General features: G+C 43.4%; 1 protein-coding gene across 1 annotated transcript in view; it reads right to left on the bottom strand.

Moving 5' to 3' along the window:
* Nucleotides 1-25,606, bottom strand: part of BCAR3 (BCAR3 adaptor protein, NSP family member) — a 173,088-nt gene that overhangs the window by 127,011 nt on the left and 20,471 nt on the right. Inside the window, exon 2 of the mRNA XM_040360002.1 lies at nucleotides 7,969-8,297. Within this exon, the coding sequence (XP_040215936.1) occupies nucleotides 7,969-8,156 (188 nt within the window). The 5' untranslated portion in view covers nucleotides 8,157-8,297. The remainder of the gene's footprint in view (nucleotides 1-7,968; nucleotides 8,298-25,606) is intronic.

Genomic DNA, 25,606 nt, shown 5'->3' with positions numbered 1-25,606 from the left:
ACCCCACCATCATAAGTGGAGTCCCCCACTCTCCCTTACATCACAGTGTACCCCCCCTTTCCTTATGTTTCTGCTGGGTGCATTGCTTAAAAGTAGAACAAAAGGGTCTGGAGGAGGACCAGAGGAGAGCTGGAGGTGCGAGGGCCACATGGAATGGCCTGGAGGGCCGGATTCGGCCCACGGGCCTTGTGTTTGACACCTATGAGCTAGACAGTTTAGATCATACTTTGGTGTTTTAGGGTTAAAGGCTATCACAACCAAAATCAAATCAAATTTGTAGAAAATCACGCCTATATATTTTTTCTGCAACCTACCTGTAGAAGACAAATACAAAAGGCCTTCTGCAAAAATATTCTGTGGCCATACTTTTGTCGCATACCAATGTTTTCAATAAGGCTCCACCTATTTTTAATTATTTCTAGCCTATTCCTACTACAACTGGATGATCTTGAAGTGTGAAATCGTACTTTATGAAAAAGAACATTCTATAAGATGTATTCACTACGCCTGGTCAGTAGGCACTGCTGGGTCAAACAATTCATAGAGCCTGCCTTCTGAGTCAGGAAGCGCAGTAAGCACAGGAAACTACTGTATCCACATCATCTCTGTTTGCAGGCAGCAAGGTACCATTGGATATATGGTCTTTAAACATTTTAATAAAAGCAAAAGGAATTTGCAGCGAAAAAGCAGCAAAGCATGCATGCACAAAAGTGCATCCAGCCGCAGTCACTGCAGGTAATCGCTGGCTGTGTGAACCGTCATGAATAACTGCAGCCTCCATCAGCCTATCCTTTTTTTGTATGGGCTATTTGCACACACCTGTCATTCCAGACACAGAAATCTGCAGAGTTTTGTCACTGAAAATTATAGGATGTGCTAATAACCCATGTGAAATGGACCCTACACCTCTGCGATAACAAGGCATTAAGGGGGCAAAAAAAAAAAAAAAAGAAGGGGGAAGATCATGAGCCGAGTGGCGTCGCTGGCAAACAGCCGGCAGTTTACAGTGTCAATTGCTGGATAACTTGCAGCTTGGATAAAAGTCCAGAGGTAGAGTAATAAAGTATGTTAAATGGCTAGTTTTGTAGAGTAATTCTATCAAGAACTTTCACTTTAAATAAAAAAAAAGTTTGTTTAGAGATATTTGCATTCAAACTGTGCATATATCATTAACCTGATATAACAAGCCTTTCTATGAGAAAAAATAAAAATCTGACGACGAGTTCCTCAATTCTTTAATGGCACTACAATTTAGGCATTTAAAAGTTGCAATGTATGACAACCCCTCATTTTCAGCATGTTATAGCAAAAAAAAAAATTGGGGGAGGACGTTTCTTCTAAAAACTATTATCACTCCCCTATCCCGAATATCCCTCTCACGAACCAAAGGTTAATTAACACCCTGTTTGAAGCTATCCTATGGGCTATAGCCTTGAACTGTCTTTCTCCCACAGTTCCTTGGACCCAAGTCCTCCAAATAATGGAATCCATTAAATTAATGGAACAAATCCACCCCACTATATTAGATACTATGCAAGTTTTCCATTGAAAATGGTCAGGATGGATGGCATACGGCGGTTTCTAGAGATTTTTATACCGGGCCCCAGTAGGGCTGTCGGGTCGTGTTCTAGGGATTCAGGGATAATCCTGACATTTGCTACTGAATACAACCTCAACTACTAGCCGATTAGGTCTCTCCTACTTTTCTATGACCGTCTATTTTATGTTTATCTAGTTAGGTTCACATGTTTTTTTTTTTCTTGTCCGATAGGTGGTAACGTGCCACACCTCTATAGGGCACCAATGTCTACCTAAGATATATGGAAACTGTGAATGCTAAAATAGTGCCAATATGTCTTCTTATGCCTATTTGTGTGGGTTGCAGCCCGACACGTACCACCACTACAATGTTTGTTTTGTACTACTTTTTCTTCAATAAATAAAACGTTTGTATTAAAAAAAAAAAAAAACTATTAGCACTTTGGTTTATTTCTCAGTCACGATGATACAATGGTTGTAGACTTGTAGCGGCATAGAAACCCTACAGAAAACATTCTGGTCCTCTGGCTTAGGAGAGCTTGGAAGAGAGCTTCACCTCCTACCATTTCGGATTGGTTTACCAAAATTGGGTACATAGCCGAAATGGAAGAGCTTATTTCTTAATCCAAAGATTCGCCAAAGACCTTTTACGAAAAATGGGCATGCTGGTTATCTTTCAAGAGCTCCGCTGAATTTCATTCAATAAGGACTGCTTCTTTATAAGATTGTTTTATTTCACCCTCTCCGTACTCTCCTTCTTTTACTTTCTCGATAAGGGATATTTACCAGATGGGTTGCATACATTTTCCATCTCATTTGAAATTTTCCCCCTTCTTTCCCCCCCCTTTTTTTTTCTCCCCTCTCCCTCCCCTTCCCCTCCCTTCTTCCGCTCCCCTCTCCTTGTTCTTTCCTTACATTTGTCCTCTGATGACTTCATGTATATCTATTTAACACATGATTTTGTCTTCTGAGTAATGTTTTGTATAATATGCATATTTTACGATTTGTGCATGTATTATTTTCTGTATTTACCTATGAAAATTCTCAATAAAATATTTGAAAACAGGAGAGCTTGGAAAAGGAGACAAAATGAGTTACTGTATATTTGTAATATACGGTATGTAACAGCAATGCAGTGAGAAACGACAGAAAAAGATACGTTTAGACTTGAGTCCCTCTTTAATATGAACTCGGCACATAAGCCAAAAATAAAATTTCCCAATATGCTTAATAAACTGGGCACCAAGACAAGTGGGGTTTGTTCACTGAGTGCCATCCATGCAGAGACTCTGCCAGGTCATTCACATACGCCTTTGTTTATAGTTTGCTGATGTCAGATGAAGCACAGTGCAACCAAATGACTAGTTTATTAGCGCCTTTTGTCTGTGTGCAACTTCCATGATGCTGATGTAATGCACATTGCAGATCTCTCAAAGTCATTCAAAGTGCCAAAGTAAATTCAGAAACCACTATGGCATAGGGAGGCGTGCAGAATGCTGATGCTGTGGGCTGCACTTAAAAAGTACTATTGGCCCCAAATTTATGATCAGCTGTGTGGAAAATACGAGCAAACAAGAACAAGCGTAAAAGATACAATATTATTTACATTGTATCCTATAAAACAGAAGCAACCCAACTTGTAAAAAAATTGTAGCTGCCATGACAAGCCAGCCAAGCAAAAGAACGAGTTGAACTAGATTCAAGCTTAATCGCAGTCACAGTCAAGTATCATAAAAGTTTCAATTTTTAGCCTGGATTGATACTTTAGCGGGAGTGTTTTCATGTGATTTTGAAGCATTCATTTTGGGTGCTTTTTTTTTTATTTCTCATGTATTGGGCTTCAGCATTTTTGTTTTAGCAAAATCGAAGGCAAATTATTAGAATGAGGCAGTTATTTAAGCACTGCTGTTTCTATTGGGGCCATAAATGCGCTATGCACCTCTATTATTTTTTGAGTGTACATAACTGACATGTAAATGGGCACATCAGAATATTATATCCGGTGTGGAATAATAAAGTACTTCAAGAAACACGCTTCTAATCACTCAGGTGTGACCAACAGGGCCGCTGATAGGGGGGGGCCCCACCAGCCCTCCTTTAGGGGGCCCCGGCACACAGAGGGGCCCAGACAGCAGGAGGGCTGGTGGAGAACAATGCCCTCCGTGTCTCTCACCCAGGTTTCTCCCCCCCTCCCTCCCGCCGGCTTTCAGCTGCTGGGTGAGAGACATGGAGGGATAATGAACCTGGCCAGCCACCACTGAGCTCCTTCCCCTACCCCGAGAAGAGGTTGAGCTAGGAGGAGGGATTTGTGGGAATGTATCCTAGGAGAGGGATTGAAGAAAGAAGATTTGTACTGGGAGGGGAGATTGGGTACCAGGAGCCGATGAGGGAATTCGGGGCTAATAGGAGGGATTGGGGGAATTGTGCAGGCCGGGAAGATTTGTACTAGGGAGGGGGAATCGGGGTGGCATTTGTGTCCATTAAGAATTTTTTTTTTGTGAAAATATTGTATAGAATACCGTTGGGTGTGTGTGTGGGGGGGGGGGGGGGGCAATCTGGTAGGCTGCACAGGGCCCCATGATTCCCAACAGCGGCCCTGGTGACCAAGGAGGCTGTAGACAGATTGTGGCAGTTTTATTTGTCTGGTGCAGTTTTCTAAAGATGTGGAGAATGCATCACTGGTGGTAAATGTCCATACTGTTAGTGAGGACATAAGAATTAATAACATCTGGCAGCTAACAATTTTACAAAATATGTTGACCCTAGAAATCACCCTAGTGCATTAAAGCCCTACAAACTACTACCGGTATCTCCGGTCAAGTGATAAGTCAGGTCCCAAGTCTTCCTATTTCCACACTGCAGAGTGTTCTTCTGGTGTCTATGTCACTGCCTGGGTGACTTGGACACTTCCCACACCCATTGACAGTCAGGGCCGGCGCTACCACTAATCAAACTAGGCAGCAGCCTAGGGTGCACTGCTGCCTAGGGCACCTGGCCTCTGGTGTTCCTACTCTTTTTTCTCTGCAGCAAGCAACTAAGTCTCAGCATCAGCAGGCAGCCGCCGCTCCGTTCGCACATAGTGTCAGAGGCGCAGCGGCAACGGAGGACTGTGTCCCGACTCCAGAATGAATGGAAGTAAGCAAACATTGGGCGCTGGTGAGGCTGCATTTCATGGGCGCTGGTGAAACTGCATTTCATGGGCGCTGGTGAGGCTGCATTTCATGGGCGCTGGTGAGGCTGCATTTCATGGGCGCTGGTGAGGCTGCATTTCATGGGCGCAGGTGAGGCTGCATTTCATGGGCGCTGGTGAGGCTGCATTTCATGGGCGCTGGTGAGGCTGCATTTCATGGGCGCTGGTGAGGCTGCATTTCATGGGCTCTGGTGAGGCTGCATTTCATGGGCTCTGGTGAGGCTGCATTTCATGGGCTCTGGTGAGGCTGCATTTCATGGGCTCTGGTGAGGCTGCATTTCATGGGCTCTGGTGAGGTGAGGGATAATGAACCTGGCCAGCCACCACTGACATACCAGCAAAATGTGCAGTAAATCCAGCGTCCACAATTAAAGTAGTATAGCATAGCATGTTCCAGTGGCCTTCAAGCATAGTAAGAAGGCACGCTTGATGTCAACACTAAAAACAAATAGGGTTTTCTGCTGGATCATTTTATTATATCATTTGAGACTGGAAGCCTGCTTGAGACCGTTATCAAACTCAGACTGAATTGAACCTTCAACATTTTTTCACCAAGCCATTCACATTCAAGTCTATTGACCTCTCAGGTTGGAAAAAGATAATTATTACATAGAAGCATGCTCCAGTTGCTGTTTTCTGATAACATCTGGTATTTTCAGCTTCTGGTCACAGCTTATGTCGCCTGTGTAATAAATCTACAAACCAGACTGAACAGGCCATAGCTGAATATGTTAGTGTGTGTTCTGTTCTATAGAGCAGAAGACCATCAGGTAGATGTTTACCCATTTGCTGGAATACACCATAACAGAACTTTTGTTCTCCATTAACCACCCCACACAAAGAGTTTTGCAGTATTTGTCTTTATTTATTTTGCAGAGCCCCCAACCAGCTCTGTAGTTTTAAAGCCAATCATCTGACAGGCTCGTAAAAATTTGTTGCGCTATCTTGACTCACAGCACGGTCTCACTCTTTAACACTGTCTTGTCTTCTTTTCTTTCATCAGATATTTTCAGATGCCTACAAGGAGCAGCAAATAGGCCACAATAAAGGAGACATGCTGAAGAACAAGGGGGTGGAAGCAGTGGCATAGCGTGGGGGGTGCGAGGGGGACCATTGGCCCGGGCGCTAAATTTAGAGGGGCGATGTCATTAATGTGGAGAGGAGGGAGCACCAACAACAGATGGAACATAGGAACATATGCATGATGCCACCACGCCAGGCTTTACCAGTCATTATCAAGCACGCTCTCCTCTTCCCTACAGCCACTGCTGTCTCACACGGTGGATCATGTGACCAGACTTAAGCTAGCTGAAAATAGGTAAGTCCATGAGTCAAGGGGGGCGCAAATTACTTGCCTCGCCCCAGGCGCTGGCAACCCACGCTATGCCACTGGGTGGAAGTCACCAAGGGATTCAATGGATGGTGCAAACTTTTCTTCTGTGCTCTGGTTATTGCTCACCATTAATTTGTTAAATGGGAGGAAGAGAAAATCTTGCCAACTAAAACATTTCAAGCAGATATAGGTGTTTCTAAGAACACGACAGAGAATACCAGAAAAAATTATGCCAACCTTAGAAATACGTATATATATTTTTTAATGAATACAACGTTTTCTCTGATTGGACAAGGCAGAGCTTGAGATGTCATCTGTCTTTCCTCTATGCCTCGTAAAATCAGAGAATGCCTTTTAATCATTGAAAAATGCGACACATTCTCTGAATAGTGGAAGAGCAAGCATCCAACCCCATCTTCAGTATATGGATGTAAAGTTGCTCAAGCGGCCCCCGAAACAGATCCAGTGCTGTATGTAAAATAGGCTACTACTGTGAATTTTCCCCTCCAGGTATACCTGCCCTTAATCTATCTATTATTATATATGTGATCCAACTCAGGAGACTCAAAATTATAGTTAGGACTGCAGTACACTGGTGTGCCGTGATGTGGCTTCCGCAGTTTACGCATACATTTGCAAATGTGTGCAAACTGAACTCCTAGTGTTTTAAAATGCAATGTTAGGCGGGGTCAATTCAGTTTGTTGCAGGCTGGCTGGTAAGTGAGCTGGGGATTTTTCTTTGCCGTTTTTTTTTTAAAGTGTCACCCTTCCATGTGCTCCTTGCTGCAAAGGCCAGTTAGAAGTTGGAGTGGTTGCCATTTGTTTGTAATGAATTCCTACATCCTTCAGCTGTGACATATTAGGATTAGATCTGGACCAATACATGTAAAAAAAAAAAAAATGCATTACTAAAGTTCAGCCTTAGACCCCTTTCACACTGAGGAGTTTTTCTGGCGGTTTAGCGCTAAATACCGCCTGAAAAACTCCTGCCCTGTAGTCTCAATGTGAAAGCCCGGCGGGACCGCTCCAAAAGTCCGGCCAGCAGCATCTTTGGAGCGGTGAGTTTACTGCTCCTCCACCGCTCCTTTCCACCTGTAATACCGCCTGCAATGCAATGTAATACCGCCGGCAATACGCCCGCCGCCGGTATTAACCCCTTTTTCGGCCGCTAGCGGGGGTTAAAACCGCACCGATATCGGCCGAATACCGCCGCAATTCTGTCGGTATAGCGCCGCTTAAAATAGCGGCACTATACCGTCGGTTGCAACCTCCCGCCCCGGGTTGTGAAAGGGGCCTTAAGGTGTTTTTTTCTTGTAACTGTTCAAAAAAACTCTTCCTGGCAATATGTTTATAGTTGAAGCATGAATAGATGTGTACAGGCTTCTGGCTTATAAAATCAGCAGACGGGAGTGCAATCTAAACATGCCACCAGCCTTGTACAGAGCTACTTTTTTGTAGTTTTAGTACTTACCCTTTAAAACGACCCCCCATACACCAGATCCCACACTTGGCTACCCCCCACCCCCAATAGACTTTCACCGTAGGGCCTGTTGAAGCCTCTTTATGAAAAGACTCCCTGCCAGGCATGCAGTAGTATCCCAATTACAAGACTGGTCTCAAATGGTGGGATGGCCTTCCCATAGAATGTTGTGCAATCTGGTCGGGAGGCATTCTGAGAGAGTTGACTGTGCAGTGTCCATCAGCCTGAACCACAATGAATAGTTTATTAGAAATGGGGACACATCCGTGTAGGCATTTTTTATTTTTTTTTACGTATACAAAGTTATGTGAAAAAAAAAATTTAACAAATAGGATGTGGAATACCTGTGGTAAGTATTCTTTCAATTGCAAAGCAATAAAGTAACACTTTCTAAACAGGAACTTAAGTCAGAATTGACAACATTACCTTGTTCGGACATTCCAGTTTTCCACCCTTGAAACGGATATTCCTCCATTATAATCCGGCATGATTGGTGTAGGTAGTCTGGGTGATTTGTCTATGTGGCAAGGTTCCCATGTGACTGAACATGTCAGTGGATCTAATGGAAATCCTGTCCTTCTTTTTACGAGGTAATGTACCATGGATACAATCATCCTGAGATGAATCAGCCCGCCGCTCAGCTAGGGGGGGATTTGCTGCTTAGAAGATCCATTGAAGATGTCAGTGGGAACTGATGGTTCGTTGCACATTTCTATGGTAACTGGCAAATTTCCCAGCAGCATCATTCTTCAGTCCTGACAAAAAAGAAGAAACAGAGCAGGTTTCAAAATTGTGTAGACAAAAGACATGGCATACTTAACTTTCAAGAGAGGCTCTGTCAGGTGAAAGACTCTACATCTCTCCTCACAGACTGGCCTCTTGTGTTCACCTTGGAACGTGAGAGCTTTCCATTCAGAAGGCCTCTGTGACTTTGGCCACTTTCCATCAGTGTGAGAACTAACTCTCAACAAGGCAATCATGCTTTTGGGACTGGGTTTTGTTTCCACGGTTGACAGATTATGTAATTGTTGTTTTTAGATTGTGACCTTTACAGCATTTTCTCAAAGTGAACACTTCCGTGTCAAACACTGCAACTTCAACAGAAAGAATTCTATCACCATTTTAATTGTCTACATTTTTTCAAGCGTGAAGGCAACAAATTTATCATGGGTTCTCAAAGGCGATTCAGGAACACCAAAATGATTCATGCTTTGATAGTTGTGATTGCGCCCCATTGCATTCAGATTTGCATTCTGACTAGCACTAAAAAATAATTGATGTCATTTTACAGCTTGCTGTAACAAAGCAGTTAGTACCGTATATACAGAAATATAAAAGAAACCGACCGAATATAAGCCGAGGCACCTAATTTTACCACTAAAAAAATGGGAAAACGTATTGACTCGAGTATAAGCATAGAGTGTCCTCTGCATGCCTCACTGTGTCCATGTCCATGCTCACTGTGCCCATGCCTCACTGTGCCCATGCCTAGACTGACGTTTAAACATGGCAGTCTATGGAAGGGGTCCCAGCAGGGCCGTCTTTACCACAGGGCAAATGGGGCAGCTGCCCAGGGCCCTGTCACTGTTGGGGGCCCAAAGCAACCCCCTTTAAAAAAAAAAACAAAAAAAAAAAACATATTTTTTTTTGTAGGGGTCGGAGGTCCCCAGGGGCCCGGAGGTCCCCAGGGCCCCAGATGGCAACCCCCCTTTTTTTTATTTATTTTTAAATAAAAAAAATATTTTTTTTAATATATTTTTATTTATTTTTTTATTAAAGGGCCGTGTAGTTCCCCAGGGCCCCGGATGGCAACCCCCCTTTTTTTATAAAAAAATTTCATATTATTTTATTTCTTTTTTTTTTTCTTTTTATTTCTTTTTTATATATATATATATATATATATATATATATATATAATATATATATATATATATATATATATATATATATATATATTATTAAAGAGCTCAGAGGTGCCCAGGGCCCCATGTGGCAAACACCCTTTTTTTTTTTTTTTATAAATGTTTATTTTTTTATTTATATATTTTTTCATTTATTTTTTTATTAAAGGGCCCAGAGGTCCCAGGGCCTTGGATGGCAACCCCCCCCCCTTTTTTTTTTTATAAATGTTTATTTTTTATATATATATTTTTTATTTTTTATTAAAGGGCCCAGAGGTCCCGGATGGCAACCCCCATAAAAAAAATATTAAAGGGCCCAGAGGTCCACAGGGGCCCCAGATGGCAACCCCATTTTTAAAAAAAAAATATATATTTTTTTATATATATTTTTTATTTATTTTTTTCTTTTTATAAAGGGCACAGAGGTCCCCAGGGCCCCGGATGGCTACACCCCTTTTTTAATATATATTTGTCTTTATTTCTTTATTTGTAAAGGCCCCCGCTTTCGTGGCAGCCCCCCCCCCCCCTGCTTCTCAATTTCAGGCGGCAGCACCCCACCCCCCCCCCGGTTTCTCTGCTCCAGGGGGCCCATACCTGAAGCTGTGTAAGTGGCCCCATAATTCCTGATCCCTGCCGCCCGCTAAGCCCCTGTGCTGCCACAAATCAGGCTGAAAATCATCAGCGGCACGCAGCCGGTGACAGTACTGCTTCCTTCCCAGTGTTTTAAAATGTACAGCACCCCTGGCTTCCCTTTAGACGTGCACTTCTCCCTTCCTGCCACTGGGTGCTGCTTGTATATAAAAGTGAATTAGAATGTGATTTTATAACATCCCGGTTTGCTCTTCCGAGGCTGACTTCTTCATGTCCTGCTCCTCAAGGTATATCACTGTTTGCTAATCTATATTGTAAATAGAAGTTTTCTGTAGAGTGTGCCCAAAGTCTTTATAATATTTGATGATTCACTGCAGGTCTGGTCAGTGTTTTAAAAAGTTCCTCTATTTTACACATGGCATGGCATGGGGGTCACAGCACCGTCTGTCCATTCTGCTTTAGCACCATGGGACCCCATGCCATGCCATGCCATGTGTAAAATAGAGGAACTTTTTAATCACAGACCAGACCTGCAGTCCAGGCTGAGTAAGGCCTCAGAGCACATGCATTACTGTCTGTATTTAACTGCTTGATGGGCTTATTTTGGGCCTGGCTGGTTCACATGTATGTGTTTTGGGCTGCCATGCCTTTGTTTCCTGCAAAGAAAAGCGCATGCTCATGTAATAGGCTGCGCACACAGCACGCCTATGCCCATCAAGCACTGAAATACAGCACTGTCTGTCCATTCTGCTGTCTGCTGTGACTTATCTGCAGTTCCCGCACTGTCAAACTTGCTGCATTTTTAGACATTTAGGTCACGCTTTTAAAAACACAGTGCGTTTGTGTGTGCAAGAACTGCAGGTAGTAGCATGGTGCAAAGCAGAATGGATTTCAAGGCAACTGTATTTTAAAATGCTGAATGCACCTTTTTCTGCAGGAAACAAAGGCATGGCGGCCTATTCAAATCAATGGCTGAAGTACCTGCACAAATGAGGACCGCCAAAACATACATGTGAACCAGCCAGGCCCAAAATAAGCTGCAGGGGGGCCCAAAAAAAATGTTTGCCCAGGGCCCAAACCATATAAAGACGGCCCTGGGTCCCAGCATTGAAAAATCGGTGCTCCCCAGCCGTAGGTCCCCCAGACAACAAACTTTGCACACTTGTAGGGGAAGGGGCTACATGTGTGCCAAGTTCCAGGTCCAGGGGACCTAAGACTGTCCGGTACTGGGTCCCAAATTCACAGGAGAAATTACTGTTTAACATGTGAGTCTATGGAAGGGGTGCCGGCTTTGAAAAATTGGTGCTCCCTGGCCGTAGGTCCCCCGGAAAACAAACTTTGCACACTTGTAGAGGAAGGGGCTACATGTGTGCCAAGTTTGGGGTCCAGGGGACCTATGGCCGTCCGGTACCGGATCCCAAAGTCGGGAGATCAGGCGCAAAAAGGTGACTCGAGTATAAGCCGAGGTGGGCATTTTCAGCACAAAAAAAATGTGCTGAAAAACTCGGCTTATACTCGAGTATATACAGTACTTTTCCCTTTAGGTTATTTTATAGTTCTAAAAGTACGAAAAAGAGTACATCACCAGGTATGTTAAAGCTTGTTGGGTTACTTATACCTAACTATAGCAAAGAGTTCATTTATTTTCAAAAAAAAATCATCCAAAATTTGTTCTTACACAAATATTAACATGATCACTATAGGCACCTTAAAGTCAACTTTTGCTTTGTCCATACAAGTCAAAAGAGGAGATTTGCTGGTCACACATAAGGATGAGCTCCGGGGTGTTTGCACAGTCCATGTGCAGAGCCCGCCAGGAAGTCGGCACCGCTCTGCGCTAATCACAGGCAGGGAGACATTTCCCGATCTCTGCAGCGCAGTGCCGACTTCCGGGCGGGCTCTGCACATGGACTGTGTGAACACGCTGGAGCTCATCCTTAGTCACACACTTTGCGGATTTAGTCTGGTTCCCAGCTGAAATGTGCTCAGTGGGTGGCCCTGTCGGCCTAGTTCCGTTCAAACAAAATTCAATGATTTTGTCGAAGGTGTCTGCTGGACAATTTTCAGCTGAACAGCGGCTGCATCCAGGCAGGGTCAGCGGTCAAAATACAATAGCGGCAGTGGTAGATGCTTCTTCCATGCTGTATCGGTCATTTACATGGCAACTAGCATTTTCAGGAGATGATCAGCTATACGTCTACTACCTATTTCTATTAGTATGGGTTTTCTCCAAGCTTTTGTGGTGAGTGCCAACAAATGTCGAATTGTGGAATGAAAGAAGGGAAAGTTAAAGAACTGGCATATGTACACAAAGAAGCAATAAGAAGCCTGTTTTTCATATGCTCCTACCCAGTAAAGATCGTGCAAGCATTTCAGACTGCTTTATATAGACAGCTGGATGCCAACACACAGGCTGATTAGCAAAATAAAGGCTTATAACATGGTCATTGAAAATCAAGATCAACAGATATCTAGCAGGAAATTACACTGACGTGGAAAAAACGACATGAGAGCACCACTAGGGCATGTATTCAGAACAAACAAACCCTTCAGTTAACAAAGGAACAATCTTCACAGGCATAGACGATCCTCATTTTAAACAAGCCAAAAGATGGTCATGCATGTAAATTCTGGAATGACCAACTCCATTGTTAACTACACAATCCAGACATGCTGTTGGTACCAAAAGGTCTGGATTGTAGTGGCTGCCTGAGTCTGTTAAAGATGAGGGGCCAGATCACGTAGAAGTTACGCGGCGTATCAATAGATACACCAGCGTAACTTCTAGTTTGCTCCGGCGTATCTTTGTTTTGTATCCACAAAACAAGATACGCCTGAAGCTGGGCTAGATCCGACTGGCGTACGTCTTAGTACGCCGTCGGATCTAAGGTGCATATTTACGGTGGCCGCTAGGTGGTGCTTCCGTCGATTTCCACGTAAAGTATGCAAATTAGCTAGATACGCCAATCCACAAACGTACGTCCGTCCGCCGCATTTGTTGACGTCGTTTCCGTTAGGCTTTTTCCGGCGGTAAAGTTACCCCTGCTATATGAGGCATACTCAATGTTAAGTATGGGACGTCGTTCCCGCCTCGAAATTTGAAAATTTTACGTCGTTTGCGCAAGTCGTTCGCGAATAGGGCTTTGCGTAGAATGACGTTCACTTCGAAAGCATTGGCTTGTTGCGGGTTAATTTGGAGCATGCGCACTTGGATACCCCCACGGACGGCCCATGCGCCGTTCCAAAAAAACGTAATTTACGTCGGGTCAAGACGTATTGACATAAAACACGCCCCAATCTCATCCATTTGAATTGCGCGCCCTTACGCCGACAGTTACACTACGCCGCCGTAACTTACGGCACAAATTCTTTCAGGATACGGAAAATACGCTGAAGTTACGGCGGGCGTAGTGTATCTGAGATACACTACGCCAGACGGAATAATGCGCGGAGGTATGTGGATCTGGCCGAGGTCTTCTGCATCGAGACCCAGAAGTGTGGGGTGACCCGATCATCTATAAATGAGTTGACCTTCAGCAGTTACACATAAATACGGTACACACAAAAGCTGCTTAAGTGTGTTTTTATGGAGCTACACACAAGTTATCATCATCCTGATCACACAAGTCCTGGGAACATGATGCTCGCCAGGCCGTGCTGTGTAAATATTAGTATCTGGTATTTGATAAATGCCAAGGTGTTTGGAGTCCGTCTGTACCGTCTTCTATAGTCGTGAATGCGGTTTCTTAGCAGCTCTCTGGCAGCTGAGGAATGATATAGAACATCAAAAAAAAAAACTATTGTCTTTGTAATCTAGGCTAACTCTCAAAAGGAGTACACACTTAGGAAACTTCAAACGGAATTTTGGTTTGTATACCAAGAGATAAACGTTTTTGTTCCAGAGAGCGAGGAAAGAACAAAGGCAAATAGAGTTTTGTTTACATCTTTAATAGGGTGACCAAAATATAGGTCAACACGTCATTCCCCCAACCTTCATTGTGATGAGGAATTCACTAGAAGTCCAAAGTCTTCTGAACAGTAGGATCGGTCATATATTGTGGAACCGACAACATGAAGTAACATAATACAAATGACAAAAAGCATCATGAGCACATAGCAACCAGCAATCCCGTCCACTTGTATGACTACAGTAAACTAAAAACTTAAAGGGGAGTTCCAGCCATTTTATGTTTATTAAAAGTCAGCAGCAACAAAAAGGTGTAGCTGCTGGCTTTTAATAAACAGGCACTTACCTGCTCCGGCGCTCCAGCGACGCGCCGGCCGGGCTCCGCTCCTCTCCCCCCCTCCCCGGCCGCGTCTTCATCTTCAGTGTGGGCACCCGGCCGTGACAGCTTTTCGGCTTCACGGCCGGGCACCCACTGCGCATGCGCGAGCGGTGCGGCACTGCGCATGCGCGAGCGGCGCGGGCCCGGTGCCGCGCCCTGTAATTGGGCCAGGAGATCGCCTAGGACCTGTGACGTGTCCTAGGCGATCGCCTACAGCAGCCACTTCCTGAAGGCGACTAAGCTTAGTCGCCTACAGGAAGGAGGAAGTGGGACAGGAAGTCCCACTCTTCCTGAAGCCCCCACTCCCCCCCCAAAAAAATTACATGCCAAATGTGGCATGTAAGGGGGAGAGGAGTGGGTTAAGAGGAAGTTCCAAATTTGGGTGGAACTCCTCTTTAACAGGGTTGTAAAGGTTTGTTTTTTTATTTTCTAAATGGGTTCCTTTAAGCTAGTGCATTGTTGGTTCACTTATCTTTTCCTTCCATTTCCCTTCTAAATGTTCTTTGTCTGAATTTCTCACTTCCACCATCATCCAAGCGGTGTTTAGTCAGCCAGAACAGCTTACTGAGGAGGAACAGGAAGTGAGAAATTCAGGCAAAGAAAACAAAGAAAAAAAAAACATTTAGAAGGGAAATCAAAGGAAAAGGTAAGTGAACCAACAATGCACTAGCTTAAAGGAACCTATTTAGAAAATAAAAAACACCCTTTACAACCCCTTTAATCTCCATAATTTTACTGCCTAACCCCCTGCACCTTCTTTTGCTACCCCAGGCAGCAGAACAAAAAATAAATAAATAAATGATACCTCTGGGTATGGACAAGCATAAAACTGACTCCCCATCTCCAAATGCAACAAAACTGGTTCAATTCTCCAGTTTTGAGCACTGTGATAGTTTGGCTGTCATTACTCTGTCATGCAACACTGTACCCAAATTTATTTTATACCATTTTTTAAGAAAGCTAGAGCTTTCTTTTGGCGGTATTTAATAACTTATATTTTTATTATAAAAAATAAAAAAACAACTTACTTTCTGTTAAAATAAAGTACTAAGAATAACCCCTAAAATGATATATTTTTGTAAAGGGAGGACACCCAAGGTGATTCTCGGTTTTTTTTTTTTCTACAATTTTTTAGAAGTGAAGAAACATGTTAGTACTAAGGGGTTAAACACATACCTTGAGAATTGTGCATTATATACATTAAAGTGGAGGTTCACCCAAAAAATCTATTTTTAACAGTAGATTCGGGCCTAATTGCGTGAAGCAGATCGGGTGTTTTGATTAAAATCAATGCAGTACTTACCGTTTTAGAGATAGATGTTCTCCCGCCGCTTCCCGGGTATGGGCTGCGGGACTGGGCGTTCCCATTTGATTGACAGCCTTCCGACCGTCGCATACAGCGCGTCACCAGTTTCCGAAATGTAGCCGAACGTCGGTGCGCCGGCGCTGTACCGACGCTCGCAACTCGTGACGTGCTGTATGCGACCGTCGGAAGGCTGTCAATCAAATAGGAACGCCCAGTCCCGAAGACCATACCGAAGCGGCGGAGAACATCTATCTCAAAAAAGGTAAGTACTGCTTTGATTTTAATCAAAACACCCGATTCTGCTTCCCGTAATTAGGCCCAATCTAATGGTTACATTTTTTTTTCGGTGAACTCCCACTTTAAAGTGGTTGAAACCAGGGGTTGCTCACCTGTGGCCCTTCCAACTGCTGACGCCTGTCGGATCTAATGGATATCTATGCGTAACTGATTCTAAGAATCAGGCGCATAGATACGACGGGTCGGATTTGGACTTACGGCGGCGTACATGGCGCTACGCCGTCGTAAGTCCTCTGAGAATCCGGGCCTCTGTCTGTGTATTTGTTGCATTTAACTTTCAAAGTCTGAACAATACTGCTTGGACACCAAACAACTGGCATGCAGTTGTTCCAGGTCACATCTGCCATTTTCTTGGTTCACATAGAGGGCCTTCAGATAAACAGTGACAGCCACAGAAAATGTAAGGAGAACAGGCAGCTGCACAAGGTAGATGCCAAAACTGAAGTGCATGAAGAGCCAAAATGTTTTCTTTTAGTTTTGGATAGAACAGGAAAGAGTCAAGCTAGTCATACACGCTTAGATATCTCTTGTTCAACCCCACAGCTCAATAGATCCACATCCACATTTTACTTCCTTGAGCCCTGGTTCACACTGGTGCCATTTGACCTGTCAATGACATTTACACCGCCCTAATCGGTGTGACGCTGCATCTGCGGCGCTGCACCGATTACAATAAGTAGTTGCTGTACTACTTTTTGCGATTTCAGACCACGATTTACATTGACATATGTGCAGAAACCTGAACAGAGTCTCTGTAATCGCGGCCGAAATCGAGCTGAACTCGCACACTTCATTCCTGTAGCCCAGTGTGAACCTGGACTCAATCATACAATGGAATCTGTTGAACCTGGTGGTGCCAAAAGGGCAAAAGAGAACTTTGGGGTTTGTAAAAGAGATAAAACACACATACTCACCTATGCAAAGTTGCAGCTGGTCCCATATTGGCTCTAAGCCAAGAACTGAGCGACACACGACTGCTGATCACTCAGTTCTCCGGTCTGCTTGGAGTGGAGAGCAGTGACTGTCAGTCATCACACTCTGCTCTGCTCCTCCAGTGCTCACTGGGGAACTGAGCTGGGGGGAGGGGGTGGGTGCAGCTGGCTCTAGCGCTCAGCCTTGCTCTGAGAGGCAGTGTTAATTTGATCTAACTAAAATGACTAAAAACATTTTAGTCGACTAAAATACGACTAAAACTAAAACAATTGAGATGACTAAAGTAAGACAAAAACTAAAATGGCATTAAGTCAAAAGACTAAAACTTAAAGTGGAGTTCCCCCTAAAAATGTTTTCTAACAATACATTCAGAAGACTGATTACACTGCGGGTATGCTGTTTTTTTTTTTTTTTTTTCGTACATACCTAGTTATTGCCGTTTCATCCATCGCTTCCGGGTATGATTCTTGCTGGACTGGGGCGTTCCTTGTTGATTGACGTCCTCCGCATACTGCGCGTTACGACTTTCCGACAGAAGCCGAACGTCATTGCGCAGGCGCCGTATAGAGTCGGCTCTATACGGCGCCTGCGCAGCGACGTTCGGCTTCTTTCGGAAAGTCGTGACGTCAAGTATGCGTCGGTCGAGGAACGTCAATCAACTAGGAACGCCCAGACCCGAAAGAATCATACCAGAAGCCGAGGGATGAAACGGCGATACGAGGTATGTACGAAAAAAAAAAAAAAAGCATACCCGCAGTGTAATCAGTCTTCTGAATGTATTGTTAGGATTTTTTTTTTTGGGGGGAACCTCCACTTTAAGCTAAATTGAAATTTGACTTCAAAATTAACACTGGTCTGTAGTGCATGTTCATACCTCAATAACAAATAATAACATATTAGATTTTTCACTCCAGCAGTATGTTATGAGTTTGGAAATTATAGAGAAATGTTAACTAATGCATTACAATTTAATTACCTCATTAGATTTTAGACGACTAAAATTAGTTTTAGAAAAATAACTAAATCCGACTAAAACAATTGCAGAAGACTAAAATGGGCCTCAAATTAAAATGCCATTTTAATCCTAAGACTTATGCCCTGTACACACGACCGTTTTTCCCGTCGGAAAAACTGCGATGAGAGCTTTTCGTCGAGAATCCCAACCGTGTGCATGCTCCATCTGACTTTTTCCCACAGGAAAACTGCAAAAAAAAAAAAAAAAAAGAGAGAGAGCAGGAAAACCGTCTGTATGCTTTTCCGCCGAAAAAAAAACGCGCAAGCTCAGAATCAAGTCGACGCATCCTCAGAAGCATTGAACTTCATTTTCTTGGCTAGTCGTAGTGTCGTACGTCACCGTGTTCTTGGCAGTCAAAAGTTCACAGAACTTGTGCGACCGTGTGTACGCAAGGCAGGCTTGAGAGGAATTCCATCGGGAAAACCATCGTTTTTTTTTCTGACGGGAGAACCACTCGTGTACAAGGCATAAGACTAAAACTAAATCGAAATTTGCTGCCAAAATGAAACACTGCTGAGAGGTGGAGCCAGCTATCAGGCAGCTGGGTGCAAGTATGGGGGGGAAAAAAACACCTTTAGCCATACTTCTCTATTATTATTATACAGGATTTATATAGCGCCAACAGTTTACGCAGTGCTTTACAACATGAGGGTAGACAGAACAATTACAATACAGTAGGGATCAGAGGGCCCTGCTTGTTTGCGCTAACAATCTTTTAAAGCTGAATTCAAGGTATGCAAATTGTAACATAGTTGCATTGCCCTAGTTTGGACGAAATCAATGGGTCAAGAGCCCTTTCACACTGTGCCGCCCATAGCGTTGGTGGTAAAACGTAGCTATTTTTACCGCCGACGCTATGGGCAGATTTGCGGCGCATATCAGCCGATAGCGGGGCGCATTTAGCCCCTGCTAGCGGCCTCAGGCTTTCACACTGGAGTGAAAGGGGACAGATTTTAAAGGACGTATTGCAGGTGCTATTGTGTGAAAGGGGTCTTAGTTCCGCTTTATGATTTACAGCTGCTCAGGGGCTTTTGGGCTTCAGCAAAATGGCAGCCATCAGCAAGAAAAAATTACAGCACACGCTGATTTTGGTAAGCAGAATTATTCATGTAGAATGTATGGGCCAGATTCATGTTGCGCTGCACCGCCGCAAGTTTTAAGCGCAAGTGCTTGATTCACAAAGCACTTGCCTGTAAACTTGCAGCGCGTAACGTAAATCCGTCCGGCACAAGCCACGCCTAATTCAAATGGGGCGTGTACCATTTAAATTAGGCGCGTTCCCGCTGCCGAACGTTCTGCGCATGCTCCGGTTAGGAAATTTCCGCCGTGCTTTGCGCGAAATTACGGCGCCCCGACGTGTTTTTTGAACGGCGACGTGCGTTATGTCCTTTCGTATTCCCGGACGTCTTACGCAAAACAAATAATAATTTAAAATTCGACGCGGGAACGACGGCCATACTTTAACATGGGCTGTCTAATATTACACCACCTAAATAGCAAGTGCAACTTTACGACGGGAAAAACCGACTAGCGACGACGTAAGAGAATGCGACGAACGCGCGTACCTTCGTGGATCGCCGTAAACAGCTAATTTGCACACCCGACGCGGAAAACGACGCAAACTCCACCCAGTGGTCGCCGAAGTATTGCATCCTAAGATCCGAAGGCGTACGCCTGTGGGATCTTAGCCAAATGCCGTCGTACCTTTGTTTGTGAATTACAAATAAAGATACGACGCGGCAAATTTTAAAGTACGCGGGAGTATCAGCAGATACTCCGGCGTACTTTTTCTGTGAATCTGGCCCTATGTTCCTTGCTACAGAACATTATTTTTTAAGTTGTTATGGGTAAAGTTACACTGTAACCAATGTAACAATTGCAAAATATGCTTACCTGGAATTTAGCTAAATTTTTTTTAAAAAAGGTCAGTTTATTATTTGCTGTCTATGTTAGGAAGCTTTCCTTTCAATATCTGTCACAGAGATGCAACAGGAAGTTAGAGGCAATCCCTCTCAAACATTTGTCACCAGACAGCTGTTCCCTGTTAGGAAGATTTTCCTTCACCTCCTGTTCTGGTGACAACTGTGCATGGACAGAGATGGCAATAAAAACCTGCCAGGGGTTCAAAAAAAAAAAAATATAAAAAAAAAAAATAGTTTCCATACATACACTTTCAAATTTGAACACCCAAAGGCAAAAGGTAATATTTAACTGATTGCGGCTTTAACATTGAGCTCAAGGACACCAACAACCTAATGCAAAGTTCTGAACCTGCTGTAAAATTCCAAGAATCTGAATTGTGGAGAGCGTGTTGAATGTGAAAGTATATTACTCAAGTCGCTGGTGACAGCTGCACGCTTTCAGCCTCCTCTTTGGAAGTGCACAGCTGTGCTGGGTAACAGATCAGGTCAGGAAAAGAAGAAAAGTCTCCCACTATCCAGAAAACAAGCCATTTAACTCCTAAAATTGTCCATACGGCTTTAAAGGGGAGTTCCACCCACAATTTCACTTTCTAAATATAAATACCCCTGTAATACACAAGCTTAATGTATTCTAGTAAAGTTAGTCTGTAAACTAAGGTCCGTTTTGTTAGGTTGTTACAGCATTTAAATAGTTTATAATCTAGAAATAGACCGTGACCATCTTAAGTGTGGTCATCATGAAGCCAGACTGTATGACTTCCTGGATTTCAGCTTTGCATATCTCGCACATGCTCAGTGCACAAGCAATGTAATAGGTTTCAGTCAGGTTTGCAAGGACTACTGGGAAACATGATGCCTATCCCAGAAACCCAAGCAAATAGCCTAGGCAAATAAGGAGGAGGAAGTAATGAAGGACTACAAAATAAAGGTATTTACAAGCAACAAATTAAATAAAAATTGTCCATTCTGAACACTATGAGATTAGAGCATGCAGCACAGACAAACATAAAAAAATGGGTGGAACCTCACTTTAATATAAAATTGCCAATATAGGTACACATTATTGTAATGAAGTTATATTATCTAATATTGACAAAGACATAACATACATTTGTTTTTCATAGCTGTGCACAAACTTTGATTTGATGAACGACTACAATCCTCAAAATGCTTGGTCAGTACTTGTTAGGTTTGCTGGGACTTGTAGTTTTCTATCTGCTTGCCAGCTACAATAGATGACCATACAAAAAAGGAAGGAAGGGAGGGCGCAAAACGCAAATTCATTATTACCAAGAACTTATAGTGGGCATATGAAAGGAAAAAAAAAATGCGAAAAAATATTTCTGTAAATGTTGAGCTTCTTCCCACTTCCCCAGCCTTGCTGTTGGCCAGTGAGCCTGGCTATCCATTGACAGATGCATAGAGAGGCTTTGTGTCTTAACACAACACTCACTATACTGTGTCTGAAGCAGCAATGCCACCCTAGTACAAGAAATATTAGGACTACACAACATCTCCCCCTTTCCTCATCACCATAAAATAGGGGGAGTTATTTAAAGGGGTTGTAAAGGAATTATTATTTTTTCATAATAAGCATCCTTTACCCGCAGACATTCCTCTTTTCACTTCCTCATAGTTCGTTTTTGCTCAGAAGTTGCTCCATTTCTTCTCTGTTCTGTTCACTTCCTGCTTGTCTGATTTTACTGACCACCGTGATGGGAGGCTTTACTGCGGTGGTCAGTAACGTGCTCGCCCCCTCCTGGGAACTACATCTGTGCGGCAGGACGCTCTCTATGTGTTAGAGACTTCAAGGAGGTGTGAATTACTGGGCGTGCCGCAATGCATACTGGGAAATGTAGTTCTTACATGAACGAGTGATGCAAACCAGGAAGTGAATGAGAGAACAGAAACCAGAACTCCGGAGGTGATATAGATGAAGGAATATAATAGGTATTTACTTGTTTTGTAACAGAATAATTTACACTATTATGTCTGTGTACCTTGCAGACATTAATTTTAGGCAAAAAAATGTTTTACTTTACAACTCCTTTAATTAAAAAAGGGATATCAGTTGGCAAATAGCGCAGGACATCATTAGCTCAATAAATTACTGCCAGGATTATTTATTTCGGAATTATTGAACAGATAAAACAAAATGCTTTTAAAAGTATATCAAAGGGAGTAAATGAAAGAAGTTCATTAAAGAGGATGTTAACTCTGGAAAAAGAAAAAAGTTAGCGAGCTGCAAATCCTGTAGCTGCTGACTTTTAATATAAGGACACTTACCTGTCCTCACACATTCTACACTAGCCTTCGAATTTCCGATGTTAGCATCAAGAAATGAGGGCAGCGGGCTTTGCTGCTTGCGGCCTCACAGCCGGCTACGCTACGCTTTGTGAATGGCCCCATGTCTATGACGTGTCCGAGCAGAAGTGGGAGCGGGTACCTGTTAAAACTAGATAGCCCCCCCCAAAAAAAGGATATGCCAAATGTGGCAGGGGAGATGGGGGGGGGGGGACGACTTAAAGTGGAAATTTCCACTTTAAGTGCTAACATACACTTTAACTCCAACCTTTTGCTGAACCAGAGCTATACTACTAGGAGGGAATCAATCATTTTCCCCACAGTTAGTACTCTATAACTGGTTTCGTTTAAACAGATCTGCCCCCAGGCTGTACACGCCACACTTTAAATAAAAATATGAAGTATACTGTAAGTGTGCACCCTAGGCAAAGTGTCAGCACAACATATCAGATCTAAATTTTTAATTTAATTTTAAAGAAAAAAAAATACTCCTTTTTTGACTGTACACTAACAACAAAGAAAAATATGTTGGATAAATATGGGGCTGCCAATGCTGATAACCTAAAAAAATTCACTGATCAAGCCATTGCTGTGTAACTAGTATACAGATCATGTATTCTGTCTGACTTAGCTTACTGTATGCTGGTTCCATGGCTCAGAACTAAACTAAACGCCAGAGACAGTCAGGCTCAATCTTTTTTAAATGAAGTTGGTAATAGCAACCTACATATTGCTATTAGTACTGGTGTTCTGTAATAAAAACATTCAGCAGAATGCTAATAATGTCTAGGGGCCAGATCCACGTAGCGCGGCGCATTTTTACGTCCGGCCTAGCATATCTCAGATACACTACGCCGCCGTAACTTACAGCGTATTTTCCGTTTCAGTTACGGCGGCGTAGTGTAAATGTGTCGGCGTAAGGGCGCGTAATTTAAATGACTAAGTTGTGGGCGTGTTTTATGTGAATACGTCTTGACCCCACGTAAATGACTTTTTTTTTTTTTAACGGCGCATGCGCCGTCCGTGGGGGTATCCCAGTGCGCATGCTCCAAATAAACCCGCAACAAGCCAATGCTTTCGACGTGAACGTAATTCTACGCAAAGCCCTATTCGCAAACGTTTTACGCAAACAACGGAAAATTAGACGCTGGCCCGACGTCCATACTTAACATTGCGTACGCCTCATAGACCATGGGGTAAGGTTACGCCGAAAAAAAGCCTTACAGAAACTACGTATAAAATGCGCCGGCCGGACATTCGTTTGTGGATTGGTGTATCTAGCTAATTTGCATACTCAACGCGGAAATCAACGGAAGCGCCACCTAGCGGCCAGCGTAAATATGCACCTTAGATCCGACAGCGTACTAAGACGTACGTCAGTCGGATCTAGCCCAGCTTCAGGCGTATCTTGTTTTGTGGATACAAAACAAAGATACGCCGGAGCATCCAAGAAATTACGCGGTTTATCAATAGATACGCCGTCGTAACTTCTTCGTGGATCTGGCCCTAGATGTCTAAATTTTGCTAAAAATACAGTTGAAGCTGTTTTTTTAGTTGTGTTGGACAAATACTGATTGCTTTTTTACTGTTGGAATAGCAAGTGTCGACAAGCAGAATTTTGTCAGGGGAAGTCCAATAAAAAAGTAAGAAAAAAAAGTTTCAGATGAGTAGACGTACAATGAAAACAAGCTGCCATACTAGACATATATAGGGGTTTATGTGCACCCGCTTTATCTTTAAAGAACTATCTGCATCAAGCTGATTTCCAAAAGCTTTGCAAATTCCTTTTCCTTCCTTGACAATCAGCATATCTAATCTCCATATCCTGTAGACTAAATGCAGCCCTGTGTAGGCTGTTTGTTTAGTTACACCTAAAAGCTAGACCCTTTCAGATCCCCTCAAAGGCAGGAAAAGCAGATGCTGGTGACATTAGTGCTTGTGAAGTGAGATGAAACAAATAATTGTGACCTCCGCACGTGGCCCAACAAACACAACATTGGTCAACAACTCGCTAATCTGGGAACAGACAGATTGCTATTTACATTGGCTTCTTTATCTAAGAGCACAGTCCAAAGGGACACCAATGTTCAGCAGCCCCCAGTAACAGTTTCTGGCCAACAAAAGCTTAGTAAAGTTAGGTCTAGGACACTGGGCAGGCAGACCTGTCAGGCTTGGTCAAAGATCGTGAGGGGGCCAGACAGGTGAACATAGGATGACCAAACATGGACAATCTTCTCAACTTCTGATTAACATACGAGGCCTAGTCAACCAGAGCTGTCAGGCTTAGCCAAAGATCGTGAGAGGCCAGTCAGGTGATCATAGGATGACCAGAGCTGTCAGGCTTGACCAAAGATCGTGAGAGGCCAGTCAGGTGATCATAGGATGACAAGAGCGGTCAGGCTTGGCCAAAGATCGTGAGAGGCCAGTCAGGTGATCATAGGATGACAAGAGCGGTCAGGCTTGGCCAAAGATCGTATAGAGCCAGACAAGTGATCATAGGATAACATGAACAATCAGCTTAACATGTGAGGCCCAGTCAGGGGATAATAGGATGACCGAAGGGCCTACTGTAGTGTACCACAATGGGCCCTTAGGATACTGAGGCTAAAAGGTATATTTTATTATTGATTTCTGACTTTTGGTTGAAAACAATGTAATGTGTCTTTTTTTTTAACCTAACTATACAAATATATAAACCAAGGGCAGACATCCTTAGATATATCTAAGACCACTCAAATACTTCCATTATATCTGCTAGTCAGCAACTGGTTGTATAATCTGTCCATGCTGGGTTAACTCCAAGGGGCCTAAAAATTCATTAGTGCCGGATCCACACAGGGGCAACCCGACTTACAGCGTGACTTTGCAAGGCGACTTCAGCGCAACTTTGCAAGGCGACTTCAGCGCGACTGTGGAGCAACTTACAACGCAACATAAAGTTGCCTCCAGGACAGGCGGACTTTGGCTGTGCCAATCACAGAATGAACAGCTCTGTGGGAGGGTTTGCCTGAGTAAACTATTTCTTTTCCTGTGAAGTAGCTTCAGTAAGACAGTGATCAGACTTTGAGGCAACTTCCATTGAAATCAATGGGTACAAGTTGCCTTGAAGTAGTACAGGAACCTTTTCTGAAGTCGGAGCGACTTCAGTTGTGTACATTAAGACGGCTCTCATTCACTTCAATGGAATTTCTGATGTTGCGCGACTTGGGGCGACACAAGTCGGATCCCAAGTCGCGGTAGTGTGAACCGGCACTTATTTAGAGACCCGTTTATTGCAAATAAACTACTGTCTTTTCACACAACATTCTGTAATGTGTTTTTTACGCTCAGCTGCCATCAGATGTGTTAGAAGGACACTTTGAAATAACATGGTGTTATGTTTGAAGAAAGGAAAGGGTGAGAAGAAGAGGCTGAGTCCTTGAAGATTACACTGTCTCTGTTTATTAGTAGAGTGCCCTTGCTTTTCTATCAGCTACATGTGTCTGTTTATAAGTAGACCCTTGCTTTCT

The sequence above is a fragment of the Rana temporaria genome, chromosome 7 (genome assembly GCF_905171775.1).
Source record: "Rana temporaria chromosome 7, aRanTem1.1, whole genome shotgun sequence".
Taxonomy (NCBI): Eukaryota; Metazoa; Chordata; class Amphibia; order Anura; family Ranidae; genus Rana; species Rana temporaria.
Note: the sequence above shows the minus strand (reverse complement) of the source record. Positions and strands in the feature narration are given on the sequence as shown.